The sequence below is a fragment of the Myxine glutinosa genome, chromosome 4 (assembly GCF_964187855.1).
Source record: "Myxine glutinosa chromosome 4, kmMyxGlut1.1, whole genome shotgun sequence".
Lineage (NCBI taxonomy): Eukaryota > Metazoa > Chordata > Myxini > Myxiniformes > Myxinidae > Myxine > Myxine glutinosa.
This window is the reverse complement of record NC_136264.1, coordinates 173,354,143-173,369,235: the sequence shown is the minus strand read 5'-3', so window position 1 is coordinate 173,369,235 and position 15,093 is coordinate 173,354,143. Positions and strand designations below refer to the sequence as shown.

General features: G+C 42.8%; 1 protein-coding gene across 1 annotated transcript in view; it reads right to left on the bottom strand.

The window, feature by feature from the left end:
* LOC137425496 (protein diaphanous homolog 2) overlaps window positions 1-15,093 on the bottom strand; it is a 525,447-nt gene that overhangs the window by 157,036 nt on the left and 353,318 nt on the right. The window contains exon 23 of the mRNA XM_068113997.2: window positions 1,039-1,203. Within this exon, the coding sequence (XP_067970098.2) occupies window positions 1,039-1,203 (165 nt within the window). The remainder of the gene's footprint in view (window positions 1-1,038; window positions 1,204-15,093) is intronic.

The window sequence follows — 15,093 nt, the reverse complement described above, 5'->3', positions numbered from 1 at the left end:
AGACCATCTATCTATAATTCCAGTAATCTCTGTACGTCTGTACGTTTGTACGTCTGTACGTTTGTCTGTGACCGCTGTTTCTCGACAACCACGGGTCCGATATACTTTTAACTTGCCAGGTATATTGCTGGGGACCCGAGGATGTGCCTTTTCAAGGTTTCATATTAATCGGACAATTACTTACCGAGCTATGTCCAAAAAACGATTCAACCAATCAGAGAGCAGCGAACGATCGCGTGTGCCGAACGTGGAGGACACACTCTGCCTCGGATGGCACATTTGAGAGCGTATTCATTTATTTCACGTTTGCAAACTATGTTGGCGTTAAACTATGTTTTAAAACTAATAAAACCGAATTTGCGATTCATTCGCTTTCCTGCGCGTTTGTGCACGCGATGGCGATTTCTTTACCAAACTCCGGAAGCCGTTCGCTTTGGACCAAACCATTGCATGTAAATAGAGGGGGGGGATTGTCACCGTACTCGCAAGCCGTTCGCTTTGGACCAAACCATTTCATGTAAATAGAGGGGGGGGATATAATTTTAGATATAGATATAGTACGGGCAATGCCCTAGTAGTCATAATGACCATAAATCTTGGCTGCTTGCGTTTTGGGAAATTTACAGCTCCGCACACTGGATTGCCTGGCACCCTTTTTAATCATGCAAAGTGTCTGCCAACTACTTTCACAACCACAAAAGTGACAATATAGATCGTTTTCGCCCTGTACTAAACTTCAACGACCAAAGGTGATTTGACTGAGTTGTTATTTTCCCTCCTATTAACACACATAATTCACCGAAACATGTGTAGTACATTGACTGATGTCCAAGGAATCTGGCACCAATTGCTGTGTTTGCATAAATTTCCCAGGAAGGAACTTGGCTTCTAAAATCTAAATTTTCCAAGAGATCATAAGCTGCACTATCTCATGGCACATATTCCCAGAGCAATTCAAATTATTAAGCCCTTCTGTGGTACAAGATGTATGAGGTTTTATGAAACCTATGACGAGTCAGAAGGAAATTACAAGCTTACCAGGAACATGCAGTGGAAGGCACTGAGGTCTCCAAAAAACTCTTCAACTTGAATCTTCTTCGGGTCGAAGACAAAGTACTCTCCAAGCTCATCGTACTGCTTCTCCATGCTCTCGTGCATGAGTGCCAGTTTTGCGTGTTGCTCTTTGGCATGCTGCACAAAACACTGCAAGGTAGAAACAAAAAGAGAAAGAGTATTCTCAAACAAAATGTGCAAACTTGATGATTACTTCGGATAAGTTATGGCTGAGTAAATAAAAAATAAATGTAAACTTTGGTACTCTGCCACCTGATTCCAGAATCTACTATAAATAGACGAGTTGTCTGTGTGTGTGTGTGAGGCATGTTTTCGTGGAGTTCTACTGGAGCTTTCTGAAGAGGAATTTGCAACACCAAAAAGATCGGCATGACATCCTAAGTTTATGAGGCTGATTATCTAAAAGAATCCGGGAGAATTCCCATGTTTTAAACGCACACGGGTTTGAGGTGTATGTAGAGCAAGTCCTTCAATGGCATGTCATTGTAATTACAAAATAAACAAGAAAGAGCAATCAGAGATTGCATACCCTCGCCAGGATGTGCTTGTGAGGTGTATTTTATGGGGTGTTCTTTTTTTGTTAAAACATTGTTAAAATGTTTGTGTTTGTTAAAAAATGAATTTTTGTTAAAACAAATATGGCGATCAAACCACGTGACTGATGACGTCCTTATTTTTTTTCCGCCACCAATTTATCCCGAGATGACGCTCAATAAATTTCATCTTGATCGGATGACGTTTTGTACTTGTTGAATTATGCGTCATAATGGGGGCACCTATGACATCATCATTCACATGGGTTATTCTCCATGGATAGTTCTTTACAATGAGACATTTTTCATTTTTCCTATGCAGCGCTTAATCCGGAGAAATAGAGGTGCAAAGTTTTTCAGTTTTACCAAGATGGCGCCCATACGACATGACGTATGACATAATTATAATTAATTATATAATGATAATTATCATTAAAAACGTCTACAGGAGGAGGTGCACCGATTGTGAAAATTTCATGTCAATTGGACCAACGGTTGCAGAGAAAAGCATATTTATTCTAAAAGCGGACTAGGGAAAGCAGACAAACAGACAGACAAACAGTCAGACAAACAATCAGACAGCAGACAAACAGACAATATGAGTGAAAAATCACTCATAGAGCGACACTTGGCAAAAGAGAACAAAGTAGAATGGCACTTGGTAAAGCATCCTTTTGACCTCACAAATAATTGGAGATTTAATTCAGTGACCTGATATGGATATCGTCTTCACATTAAGTTAATCAGATGAAAATTGACAATTTTAGAAATTCGGCCTATGTCGACCTTTTTGCCTACTTTGATTTCAAAAATAGTTGGTGACTAGCCGAAACCCGTGGAACATCCACGGAAGGGAGGATGTGGTGTATGGATAGAGTGTACCATTATGGATGGCATAGGGGAGCGCTCATGGGATCTTCTTCTTCCGTTAATCTCCAATTTTTTCTCTTTAAGTTAAGTCCAATCAGTCCTCTCTGCTTGGTGCTCAGGCCATGCCTTCCCGCTCTCATACTTTTATTTCCGTTCGGTGTAGAAAAAGATTGACATATCGTTCGTCTGTTTTCAGCTCGTTATCTTTAAGCTTCCTTACGTCTCGCCACCTGCTACACCTCTCTGAGTTACGAGGATTTATGCAACGCACCCCGAGTATTGCAACGTCACTCCATTTAACTTTATTAAAATGACGATAAAGACGTGAAACCCGTAGAACATCCACGGAAGGGAGGATGTGGTGTATGGATAGAGTGTACCATTATGGATGACATAGGGGAGCGCTCATGGGATCTTCTTCTTCTGTTAATCTCCAATTTTTTCTCTTTAAGTTAAGTCCAATCAGTCCTCTCTGCTTGGTGCTCAGGCCATGCCTTCCCGCTCTCATACTTTTATTTCCGTTCGGTGTAGAAAAAGATTGACATATCGTTCGTCTGTTTTCAGCTCGTTATCTTTAAGCTTCCTTACGTCTCGCCACCTGCTACACCTCTCTGAGTTACGAGGATTTATGCAACGCACCCCGAGTATCGCAACGTCACTCCATTTAACTTTATTAAAATGACGATAAAGACGTGAAACCCGTGGAACATCCACGGAAGGGAGGATGTGGTGTATGGATAGAGTGTACCATTATGGATGGCATAGGGGAGCGCTCATGGGATCTTCTTCTTCCGTTAAGCTCCAATTTTTTCTCTTTAAGTTAAGTCCAATCATTCCTCTCTGCTTGAAGTGCTCAGGCCATGCCTTCCCGCTCTCATACTTTTATTGCCGTTCGGTGTAGAAAGGGATTGACATATCGTTCGTCTGTTTCAGCTCGTTTTCTTTAAGCTTCCTTACGTCTCGCCACCTGCTACACCTCTCTGAGTTACGAGGATTTATGCAACGCACCCCGAGTATCGCAACGTCACTCCATTTAACTTTATTAAAATGACGATGAAGACGTTTCCTTATATATCCTAATTTAAAATGTTCAAGGGAATAAAAAGACCATTTGGTTCACACCACCCATGTTCACACCACTTGACTGTCCAATCAGCGGACGGCTCGCTTTGCCTTCGCCCAGCAGACGCCAATACGATGGCGTCGTAAGATGGCGTCGTATCGGCAGTTAATCGGATGCTTTTGGGCCCCAACGTCGGCTAATTCAGATTTTTCGAGTATGGCTGTATGTGATAAACAAAGAGCGCGGTTCATAGATCGTAAATCCATTAGTGCCGTGGGCATCGGGTCACTGGGTGCGGCGTAAAAGGGATAACAAAGTCGAGTCCTTACGGTATTATTATATAGATTGAATTCAGTAAGCTGATATAAAAATCCTATTCAAATTTCAAGTCAATCGGATGAAAATTGAGGATTTTAGAAATCTGGCCTATGTTGCCCTCAAAAATACTTGGGGGTGGAATTCAGTGACTAGATATTCAAATCATCTTCAAATTTTGAGTTAATCGGATGAAAATTGACAATTTTAGAAATTTGTCCTATGTTGACCTTTTGGCCTCTGTTGATCTCAAAAATAGTTGGTGGTTGAATTCAGTTCTCTGATATGAAAATTCTATTCCAATTTCAAGTCAATCGGATGTAAATTGAGGATTTTAAAAATTTGAAAATGGTGGTTGACCTTTGGCCTATGTTGACCTTATGACCTATGTTGATCTCAAAAATAGTTGGTGGTTGAATTCAGTTCTCCGATATGAAAATTCTATTCCAATTTCAAGTCAATCGGATGTAAATTGAGGATTTTAGAAATTTGAAAACAGTGGTTGACCTTTGGCCTATGTTGACCTTGTGACCTATGTTGATCTCAAAAATAGTTGGTGATTGAATTCAGTTTGATGATTTGAAAATCATATTCAAATCTCAAGTCAATCGATTAAAAATTGATTTTAGAATATTGAAGAAAAGTGTTGACCTTTAGCCTATGTTGACCTTGTGACCTATGTTGACCTCAAATATAGTTGGTGGTTGAATTCAGTTAGTTAATATGCAAATCCTATTCAGTTAGCTGATATGTAAAACCTATTAAAATTTAAAGTCAATCAGATGAAAATTGAGGATTTTAGTAATTTGAGAAAAGTGGTTGACCTTTGGCCTATGTTGCCCCTTTGACCTTAAAAATATATAGGATTTTGTCGGACCATAAACTCTATCATTTGGTGAAGTTTCATGAAGATCTGTTTAAAATTGTGACCTGCAGGCAAGTATAAGTCAGCAGACAGACAAACACACAAACCGGAGTGATCAACATACTTGTTTTTAAAAAGAAGACCAGAAGTTAAACAGCGGTAGCCGGGCTTGTAAAATATTATAAACCACAAACACAAATGATTACCTTTTTTCAAAGTCGCTAATGCTGCTTATAACATTAAACAAAGAAACTTGGAGGAATCCCGACATCCATGAGGTAAGTTTTACTTACAGAACTGAGGGAAGATCTACTGTAATCTATATACCCCACAAGGGTTGGGTTAATGACATGCTATCAAAAAACCGAGGCGAATTCCTCACTTCCGCGGTTATTAGTCCATACACCACTTATCATGGAATCAAGAACCATACACCGCTTCAATCCATTAATTTCTATTCATGACATTGGGATTAAAGTGTTATGGTCATATTTACTATATTATTATGATTACTATTACGAAAACGATAATACTGAAACGATACACTACTGTATTAAGAAACCTGTGCTTAATTTGTCTGAAGTGGTCTGAAGTGTCGGCATAAATTCCAAAGCCTAAGGTCTATACATACTGTATTGTTGCAAGATAGGTAACGCCGATGCTTTCGATATTTGATGGTCATTTTAACAATCGGTTTGTTTGTGTTTCACACTGAATGAAAAACGTAAAAGGTAGAGCATGGAGATTGTGATATATGACAGGTTCGACGATATGTACGGCCTGAACGAAATTGGAATCAAAATGCCGGAGGGTGGAGAGTCAGCGCCGCACCGCCGTAATGTCATCAGACGTAATCACATCACCCTGTCATGTGACCAGATCCTCAGCTCTGATTGGTATACGTTCGAATGGACATACATACATACATACATACATACATACATACATACAGACGGACGGACAAACTGTTCTAGATGGCTTTGCCCTATGCCCTATGGGCTACACTAAAAGTTCTGCCAAGTAATATATAATAATATTAATAACACATTGATATAATAATATATAATAATATAATATAAAATTAATAATAATAATAATAACATATTAATATAATAATATTGATATTTACAAATATTATACAAAGCAATTATACTAATATAATTAAGAACAATAATAATAGTAGCATTATTAGGCAATAATAATAACTACCATATAATCCCCCGCACTAACCCCAGCACATCTGGGCTTGGTGAAAGGTAAGGTAATGCTCAAGAAGTACAGCAGGCAGGTATGCTACAATGCGATGAAAACCAATTAAAATTTGGTCCAATGAACCAACGGGCCAACCAACGGGCCAACCAACGGGCCAACCAACGGGCCAGTGTTGACTGGACAACAACACTATTGTAATTTAAATAGTTGGGTCAATTTAGTCATGAAAGCCCTACAAACACATCAAATAGGATGTGTATACATTCAAGAGTGTTAAATATGCAGTTTTAAGTTTGTATATCTTGGATAAAACATTAAAACCAACTACTAATTTTCTTAAATCAGTGGCTTCATATTTAAAATAGGGTTTATATACCAGAAGTGTGAGATGGTCCATGTTTGGCTTTAGCTGTGTAAATTTAGCAGTGCCCTTCAGGAGGTGCGAGTGCCAGGATTGTGGATATATAAGGTAAGAAAGAACAAATGCCCTTTATCTGCATTTTTTGTTTTGTTTTGTTTGTTTGTATACTGAATCGAGGCTCGTGAAAGAGCTAACATTTATTTCACAAACAAATCAACCAGACAAACAAAATATACAAAAAGAGGGAGCGGAGGACAAGATGGGGAGAGAAGGGGAAGCACACAACCACAACATTTGAGAGCAGGGAGAAGTGTGGGAGGGAGAGGGCTTGGGGGCAGGAGGCGTGGGAAGGGGAAGGGGGGGGGGGGGGGGGGGAGAGGTATAAAACACAAGGGGACCGAAATTAGCAGGGGTAGAAAAGATCAAGGTTTTGGATGGGGGAGGATAAGAGATGGTGGTGAACAGCTGTTTTGAAGACCTGGAGGGTGGAGTGGGATGGAAGAGAGTGAGGGAGTTTGTTCCAGAGGCGGGAGAAAAGAGGAATAAAGGAGTCAAGGTGAGCAGAAAGTCTTGATTTTGGCAGTTTAACCATAAGAGGGTTGCAGGCAGATCTTGTGCGACCTGTAGGAATATTTGGGGGACAGAGCCCAGAGAGGGCTGGGGGGGCAAGGCCAGAGAGGAGTCGGTAGAAGACGGAAAGACCACCAACCTGCCTGCGGTGAGTGAGTGAAAGGCCCTTGGAGTTAGCTTCATCGTGGGAGATTTCAATGATTCTGAACGCTTTGGTTTCAACAGCGTGAAGACGGGCTAGGTGTGAGGCAGGAGCACCAGACCAGAGGGGAGAGCAGTATTCCATAGAGCTGCGGATGAAAGCCTTGTATGTGGTGAGGAGCTCAGGTGTGCCAAGGAAGGACTTCGCACGACGGAGGATGCCCAGATGCCCGATGGAGGACTGGCTTTGGAGGCCAGATTTGAAATGTGGTTTTCCCAGGAAAGATCATGGCAAATAGTGAGACCCAAAAGCTTGAGTGACAGAACTTCTTGGAGAGGATTATTCAGAAAGTGGATGGGAGGGTTTTCCAGTCGGTCTTTTCGGAGAGACATCGTAAGAGTGTGAGATTTATCAGGATTAAAAGACATGTTCCATTTGTTTGCCCAGTCTGTGATTTTGTCCAGGTCTGCAGAGAGTGAGGAGGCTGCAGACTGCCGATCTGAGGGATGAGGAATGGAGCGACAGAGAGTAGAGTCGTCAGCAAAGAGATAGAGAGGATTTTCAAGAGAGTCAGAAAGATCATTGATTTAACCACCTTTAGAGGCCATTTTTCCCCGCAAGCAGGGGTTGGCTTTTTTCGGGAACCGTGGTTGTTGTTGTTTTTCGGTCCCTTTTTGAAGCAATGTTTACGGCCGGATGCCCTTCCTGACGCCAACCCTTTTTGCCGCCTTTAACGACAACAGGGAATTACCAGTGAACTGGTCCTCAATTAGCCGACCTCGGAAGGATGACAGGCTGAGTCAACCCCCCTGGCGTTAATTCAGCGATCGACCGGGATTCGAACCCAGGATCCTAGGATCCTAAGCTGGCACCCTAGCCGCTAGCCAACACCAGGGTTGGAGAGATCATTGATGAAGACAAGAAAAAGCACAGGGCCCAGAACACTACTTGGGGAACTCCAGCCTGAACAGGAAGAGGAGATGAGAGAAACCCATTCAGGGCCACACGTTGACTACGACCAGAGAGGAAGTCCACCAGCCATGCGTGGAGATTTCCATGGATACCAAAGGAGGAGGGTTTGGTGAGCAGAGCAGGGTGCCAGACCGTATCGAAGGCACGTGAAATGTCAAGGAGACAGCTCTATTTCCTGTTTGGCGTTGAGGACCTCCATCCATTGTTGAGAAAGCAGAAGGCAGCATGTCCAGAGTCGAGTGACCAGGTCTGAAACAAATTGATAATCAGAGATCAAGCCATTGGAGAGGAGGAAAGATTTCATATCTGAAGCAATGATGGATTCCATGACTTTGCTGATAATTGGGAGAAGACTGATTGGTCTGTAGTTGCTGGGATCTGTTTTTGCACCTTTTTTGTGCAAAGCGGTGATGTTGGCTGATTTCCAAGCATATGGCAGATGACCTTGAGCAAAAGAGAGGGTGAAGAGAACAGAAAGAGGGAGTGAAAGAGCGGAAGAACATGATTTTAGGACCCGTGGGCTGATGCCGTCAGGACCAGTTGCAGAATCAGAGTCGAGGGTTGACAGGAACTTTTCCACCTTGTCAGGAGGAAAGGACACAGAGTCCAGGAGCAGCTGGTACGACTGGGTACTGTGGGTACAGAGAGGGATGGGTTTGGGACACAAGATTTAGAGGCAAACACAGAGTTGAGGCATTCAGCTTTTCACGTGCGGAGTCAGCCTTTAAGCCGTTTGAGGTGAGGGAGGGGACGGAGGGGGAACAAACACCAGAAACAGATTTGACCAGACGCCACCAGGATTTGGAAGAGGGAGACAGATAAGAGAGTTCGGTCTAGAACGGTGAGATATTGTTTCCTGGCTCTCCTGAGGGTGGACACACACTTGTTTCGGGCTTTGTGAAAGGAAATGAGATTTCCTTCTGTTGGATTTGCTTTCAGGAGACGAAAGCAAGTTGTTTCAGTGCAACAGCCTCACCACAAGATTCCATGTACCATGGACGGGAGGAAGGGTATGACAACTGAAGACGAGATGGGATAAATCTGTGCATGAGAGAGAGCAATTTACTTTAAAAGAATTCCCAGGATGAGTTGATGTCAGAGGCGGTAGAGATGGGAGACCAGTCCAGATGATTGATGGCTGCTTGAAGACCGTGCCAGTTGGCCTGAGTGAAATGCCAGACTCGTTGACGCTGAGGAGGCTCTCTGAGAATGGTCAGAGAGATGTCCACTTTGACAAGCACATGATAGATGAGCCGATTGGAGCAGAAGAAGAGCAGCAGACATTTTCAGGGAAGTTTGTCAAAACCAAATCCAGAAGAGAAGATGCTCCGTTGACTGAGATCCGGGTCGGGAAATTGACAGATTGTGTCAGTCCCAGTGAGTCGCAGAAGTCCTTTGCTGAAGAGCCATGGCTGGTGAGAGGGGTACCCACACACAGCCAACTGGCATGTTGACAATTGAAATCACGACATATGAGGAAGAGAGAGTTGGGATGGGTAGATAGAAGTTGGTCCATATTATCAGACAGCGAGAGGAGATGGAGTCATCGCTGTTTGGTGGACGGTACAACACACATATGAACAAAAGGTGGGAGCGAAGGGGAAGCCGTAGCCAAAGGTATTCCTGGGGTGAGGTGGAGAGAGGGCAGTGGAGGGCGAGTGAGGAAGAGAGTTTTTTTATAAAGATAGCAACCCCACCTCCAGGACGAGGCTCAGGTCTATCATACCGGAGGAGGGAGTAACCTGGGAGAGATACCAAGGCATCAGAGACATCATGAAGGAGGAAAGTTTCTGTTAAGCAGATCACATCTGGTTTGTCAGAAGCAACCTGTATGGAGAGATCAGTCAGGTTTGAGCGAAGGCCCCGGATGTTTGAGGTCCATACCGTTAATGAAGAGGAAGGGGGGAGCATCGGGTCCAGAACAGGGGGGGGAGGGGGTAGGGTAAGATGTGGAGAGGAGGAAGAGGTAGGGAGAGCTGTTGAAGGTGTGTCAGAGATTTCAGAGATTTCAGAATAGCTTGGAGAAAGGGAAGAATGGGGCGGACAAAAGGTTTGATGGAGATTGGGTGAGGCACAGTGAGGTGTTATTTGAGGAGGGGGAAGAGCGAGGCAGAAGGTTGGGGGAGATGAAGGTGAAAGTTGGAAGGGGGAAGAAGCCGGGAGGATGCTTTGAGGAGGAGGGGTGAGAGGGGAGTCTAGGAGGGAGGAGCGAGGGAGAGTCTGGAGGGAGGGGTGTGGGGGGAGTTTAGGAGGGAGGGGAGGGAAGGGGCAAGGGGGAGATTGAAAGGGATGGGTGATGGGAGGATTTGGAGGGGAGGGTGAGATTGGATTTTGAAAAGTGTACGATTCATGGGAAACGAACATTTTTTGCAAATGAGTTTGAGACCTTCGAGTCAAAAATACGTTTGAGGACACTGAAGGAGGGGTGGAGTTCTGGATAGTTTAGGGAATGTAGAAAGGAGGAACTGTAAGAGATGGTATTATATATATTTTTTGGAATGAATAGATTTGGTGAGCAAGACGAAAGCATCCTTTTGTAGGAAAGAAGAAAAGGGTGTTATAATATATGAGAGAAAATAGTTGTTCAGGGAGATTATACATTTCTAACCACGTGATCGCGTGATCGCGAACGAACGAACAAATAAGAACAACAAATAAACGAATAAGACCTGGGAAGGAAATATTATTATTTTTTATATTTTTTATGAGTAGAGTTATTAAACAAGGAGGTATGGGGTGAACGACTGGACGAAACAGAGAACGAAAATAATTGCAGCGCATTCGACGAATCGCTGAGAGAAAAACAAAACCACAAGTCGGAGACGGTACGGTAGCCTAAGCCTACGAGTTCTAGGCCGCAGAATACTCGATACGCATAAACCGACGATTGTGTATACATGTACGAAAAATTAGCACCGAAAATTTTCCAAAGATACGCTATAGGTACATACACCGAAAGATAGATACAGTCTCCACAAAAACACAATGAGAAAGATCACTTAGCTTCGAAAGCGTGAGCGCATGGAACAGCTTCGAAAAGACGTGACTCCGCCGTGATCTCACGAGATGTTCAAATTCCAATTAAGTCAAAAAGTGTTTAATAAAGTTCCACAAATGATGGTGTGCATCAAAATGATTGGCTCATTTCTTTGTGTGCAAATATATCATTACAGAACCTAAGTGGTTTACCAAACCAGCAATGTGCCACCGGGAAGTACTCCCTCTCCAGATCCTTATCCAGTTCCGTCAATGAAATAAAGTTGAAATGGGACTCAACAGAAAAAATAAGAACAGACCACCTGACTTGCAGCCATAATTATGGTCTGAATATCATGCCAATCCTGCTTTATTGAGCCTTGATTTGGAGAATGACCCTTCTCTCATGAGATTTTAATGTTGCGGAATGCCTCGTTTGCGACTGCCGCAAGAGAACAGGGTGGGAAGCAGGAGCACTAAGCAGAGTAGGGAGCCAACCACCATTATGCACCCACCCCACTGCCCTCCTTCTTTTGCTTTTCCCTGTTTTTCTTCCTGAGAACTTCCTCGATCAGTATCCATCCTGTCCACATCCTGTCCACATCCTGCAATCCTGCATCCTCCCAACCCTGAATTCTACCGCCATCCCTAGTTTGTCCGTCTGTCTATTTTGCTCCTCAACCCTGCTGTTTGTGTTTCCCCCTCTCTTTCTGATGTTCCTTTTCTTCTGTTGTGTCCTGATCCATTCTGTGTTCTAGCTTTTCTACGAGACTTGCCGTTGTATATAAAAAATATCCCTGGAGCTGTGGATGACTGCCTTGTACAATGTACATAGTGATTGAACTCGGTAGGCTCAGGAATGCATTAGCACAATGCAGAATAACTAGACAGTGAATAGCCTTTGATGTAGTTTCTTCATGTGATCCTCTATCAAAGGTTATAGTTTCTATTATACAGGTTAGCTGAGTCTTGTGGAGAGAAAGTGCAGAGTATGTGTCTTGCCGGTGTTAAATGTTACATTCCAATTAGGTTGCCCAAAGATTATCTTGTCCAGATCTGATGACAAACGTGGAGTTATCAGTATAATGTTAATGTTGCTTTTCAAGGCAATTAGAAAGATCATTGACATAGATTAAAAATAATGTAGGTCCTATATACTGACTTATGAACCCTGGCCTAAAGGAAAAGATCATGGGAAAGGAGCATCTCTTTCTGCTCAAAGAGGAAATCAGACAACCGCTTGAATACCAAGGGAAGACTACTTCAGAATCAAGGCTGGAAGCCAGGAAGTGCCAAAGGGTCGAGATATATCCAGAGAGATGGGCCTAACCTCTTGATTGGATTCTAGGCATATATCCAATGATGTGTGAGGAAGAACGAACATATACAATGTGAAATGGCCAGGTCAATAGCCAAACAGGTTGTTAGGAATTAGCGAGTTCGAGAAGAGAAGAGATCTGAGATTGGCTTCCACAAAGGATTCCATTACATTGATTATGATGGGAAGGAAGGAAGGCTGATAGGTTTATAGTCAAGTAAGGATCCGTTTAAATTGGATCTAAAACTCCGAAGTGATTATGGATTGCTGGACAGACACTGGCTCACAGACACTGTGAGCTGGACTTGGGCTCACATTCAAAAATCGTTGTGACAAAATTGCAAATATTTCTGCTTCTTTTGACTTTAAATTTCTCAACAAGATTGAGGCTCATTGAAGAGCAAGGGATATGAGGAGAGAGAGAGAAGAGAGAAGAGGAGAGAGAGAAGAGAGAAGAGAGAAGAGAAAAGAGAAAAGAGAGAGAGAGAGAGAGAAGAGAGAAGAGAGAAGAGAGAGAGGAGAGAGAAGAGAGAGAAGAGAGAGAAGAGAGAGAAGATGAGAGAGAGAGAGAGAGAGAGAGAGAGAGAGAGAGAGAGAGAGAGAGAGAGAGAGAGAGAGAGAGAAGAGAGAGAAGAGAGAAGAGAGAAGAGAGAAGAGAGAGAGAGAAGAGAGAAGAGAAAAGAGAGAGAGAGAGAGAGAGAGAGAGAGAGAGAGAGAGAGAGAGAGAGAGAGAGAGAAGAGAGAAGAGAGAAGAGAGAAGAGAGAAAGGAGAGAGAGGAGAGAGAAGAGAGAGAAGAGAGAGAAGAGAGAGAAGAGAGAGAGAGAGAGAGAGAGAGAGAGAGAGAGAGAGAGAGAGAGAGAGAAGAGAGAGATGAGAGAGAAGAGAGAGAAGAGAGAGAAGAGAGAGAAGAGAGAGAAGAGAGAAGAGAGAAGAGAGAAGAGAGAAGAGAGAAGAGAGAAGAGAGAGAGAGAGAGAGAGAGAGAGAGAGAGAAGAGAGAGAGAGAGAGAGAGAGAGAGAGAGAAGACTTTTGTGTTCTTTTATTATAAAAGTATAAAAAAACCTTTCACATAGTAGTTGTAAACAGAGCAACCAGTTTAAAGAAACATTTGCATAAGGATCATTACTACACAAAAAAGGAGCAAAGGATATTTAAACGAAACCAGCAAGTACAAAAATATTTTACAAACAATTGTGAAAAAAACACAAACAATTTTAAAGGACATGCTCACGCAAGAGCTATGAATACATCAAAAAGCAAAATTAAGCATTTCGTTCCTCACAGAACAAATAACATTTTTAACACACCATCTATCAGAAAATTCTTGGTCTTTTCCGTACTTGCTGCAATACAGGTACTCAAGCTGTATCCGAGAACTAATCAGGACTTTCAAGGTCAACAAAATATTACAAAAAGAAAATTCACCACCTTCCACCTTCTTTTTCCTTGTTTTGTAAATTGCCATTTTGCCTTCAGCAACCAAAAAGTTCGCTAAAGCAGTTTCAGACTTATGCACAGCAGAAATAGGATAACCACAAATAAATTCAACAAAAGAAAACGGAAGCCCCATTTTCAAAATATTGGCATGCAAGAACTTAAACAAAGGAACAAGTCTTCTGCACCCAACATATGCATGATAAAGCGTTTCACGACTTTCACAAAAGGGGCACACTTCAGAAATGTCATTTGAAAATTTGTGCAACAAAATGTTATGAGGAAGAATCCAATGCGCAAGTCTCCATTGCAGGTCGCCCGTACGCTTGGAGATTGGGGGTGCATATAGACTGCGCCACACAGGAGTAATAGGTGAAGGAGCTGACAGGTGCTCTCTCCACTGAACTCCAAAAGGGCCTTTTACAAAATCGGCAAAAATAAAGCGCACACAACATTCATGCAATGCCCCTTTCTCAATGGAGCTAAGGGGTACAAATTTTCCATTAAAATTCAAAAGCAAAACAGGGAAAGCGCATTGGTCAAGCAAACCCACAGGCTCAAACAGGCTCCTGAACTCTACTCCAAGATTATTTGCTGCTCTTGAGATAGCAAAAAAAATCTGGCCAATAATCCTAATGGACCTGAAACCAGAGCTGGCAGAAATTTCGTGAGCAGACTTCCATCTTTCTCTTTGAAAGTCCAACAAATTATGGACAGAGAGAAGATCTGACCCCACAAAGTACTGGACAAAAGTCCTGGAAGAAGGAATGGCTGAGAAAAGGTGGTTGTAGAAGATTGGTTCGTTGAGGAATGTCGAGGTGGTAATGGAACCGGCCTCACGACGCAACGACAAGGCTTGCCAGGCCTTGATCACACTCTGCATGTACAGCGGAAGTGATGAGACATCGATCTTTGGGAGATCAAGCAAAAACAGTTCGCGACCATATCCCAGCCGACCTGCTTGCTTTAGCAAACACAAGGTTAAACTCTCCCAATGCATGGGGCTGTAAAGAAACTTCTTCACAAAAAGGAGGCGGAAAGTCATGAGCCTGCTGTTGACATCAACGAGCCCTTGACCCCCCTCATTACGTGGAAGGCTGAGCACGCCTGGTCGGAGCCAGTGTTTACCACCCCAGAAAAAATCAATTAAATGTTTCTGGATGGTTTTGATGAGCCATTTTGGTGGCTGTAAGACCATAAACCTGTGCCACAGGGTAGAAGTGACCAAGTTATTAATCACCAATGCTCTTCCATGGTAGGATAGATTGCAAAGAAGTCCTTTCCATTTTTGTAGCTTGGAATGCACTTTCTCAATTAATCCGTCCCAGTTTTTTTGAATGCGTCGGGAATCACCGAGGTGCACGCCCAAATGGTAAACGCCATCATTC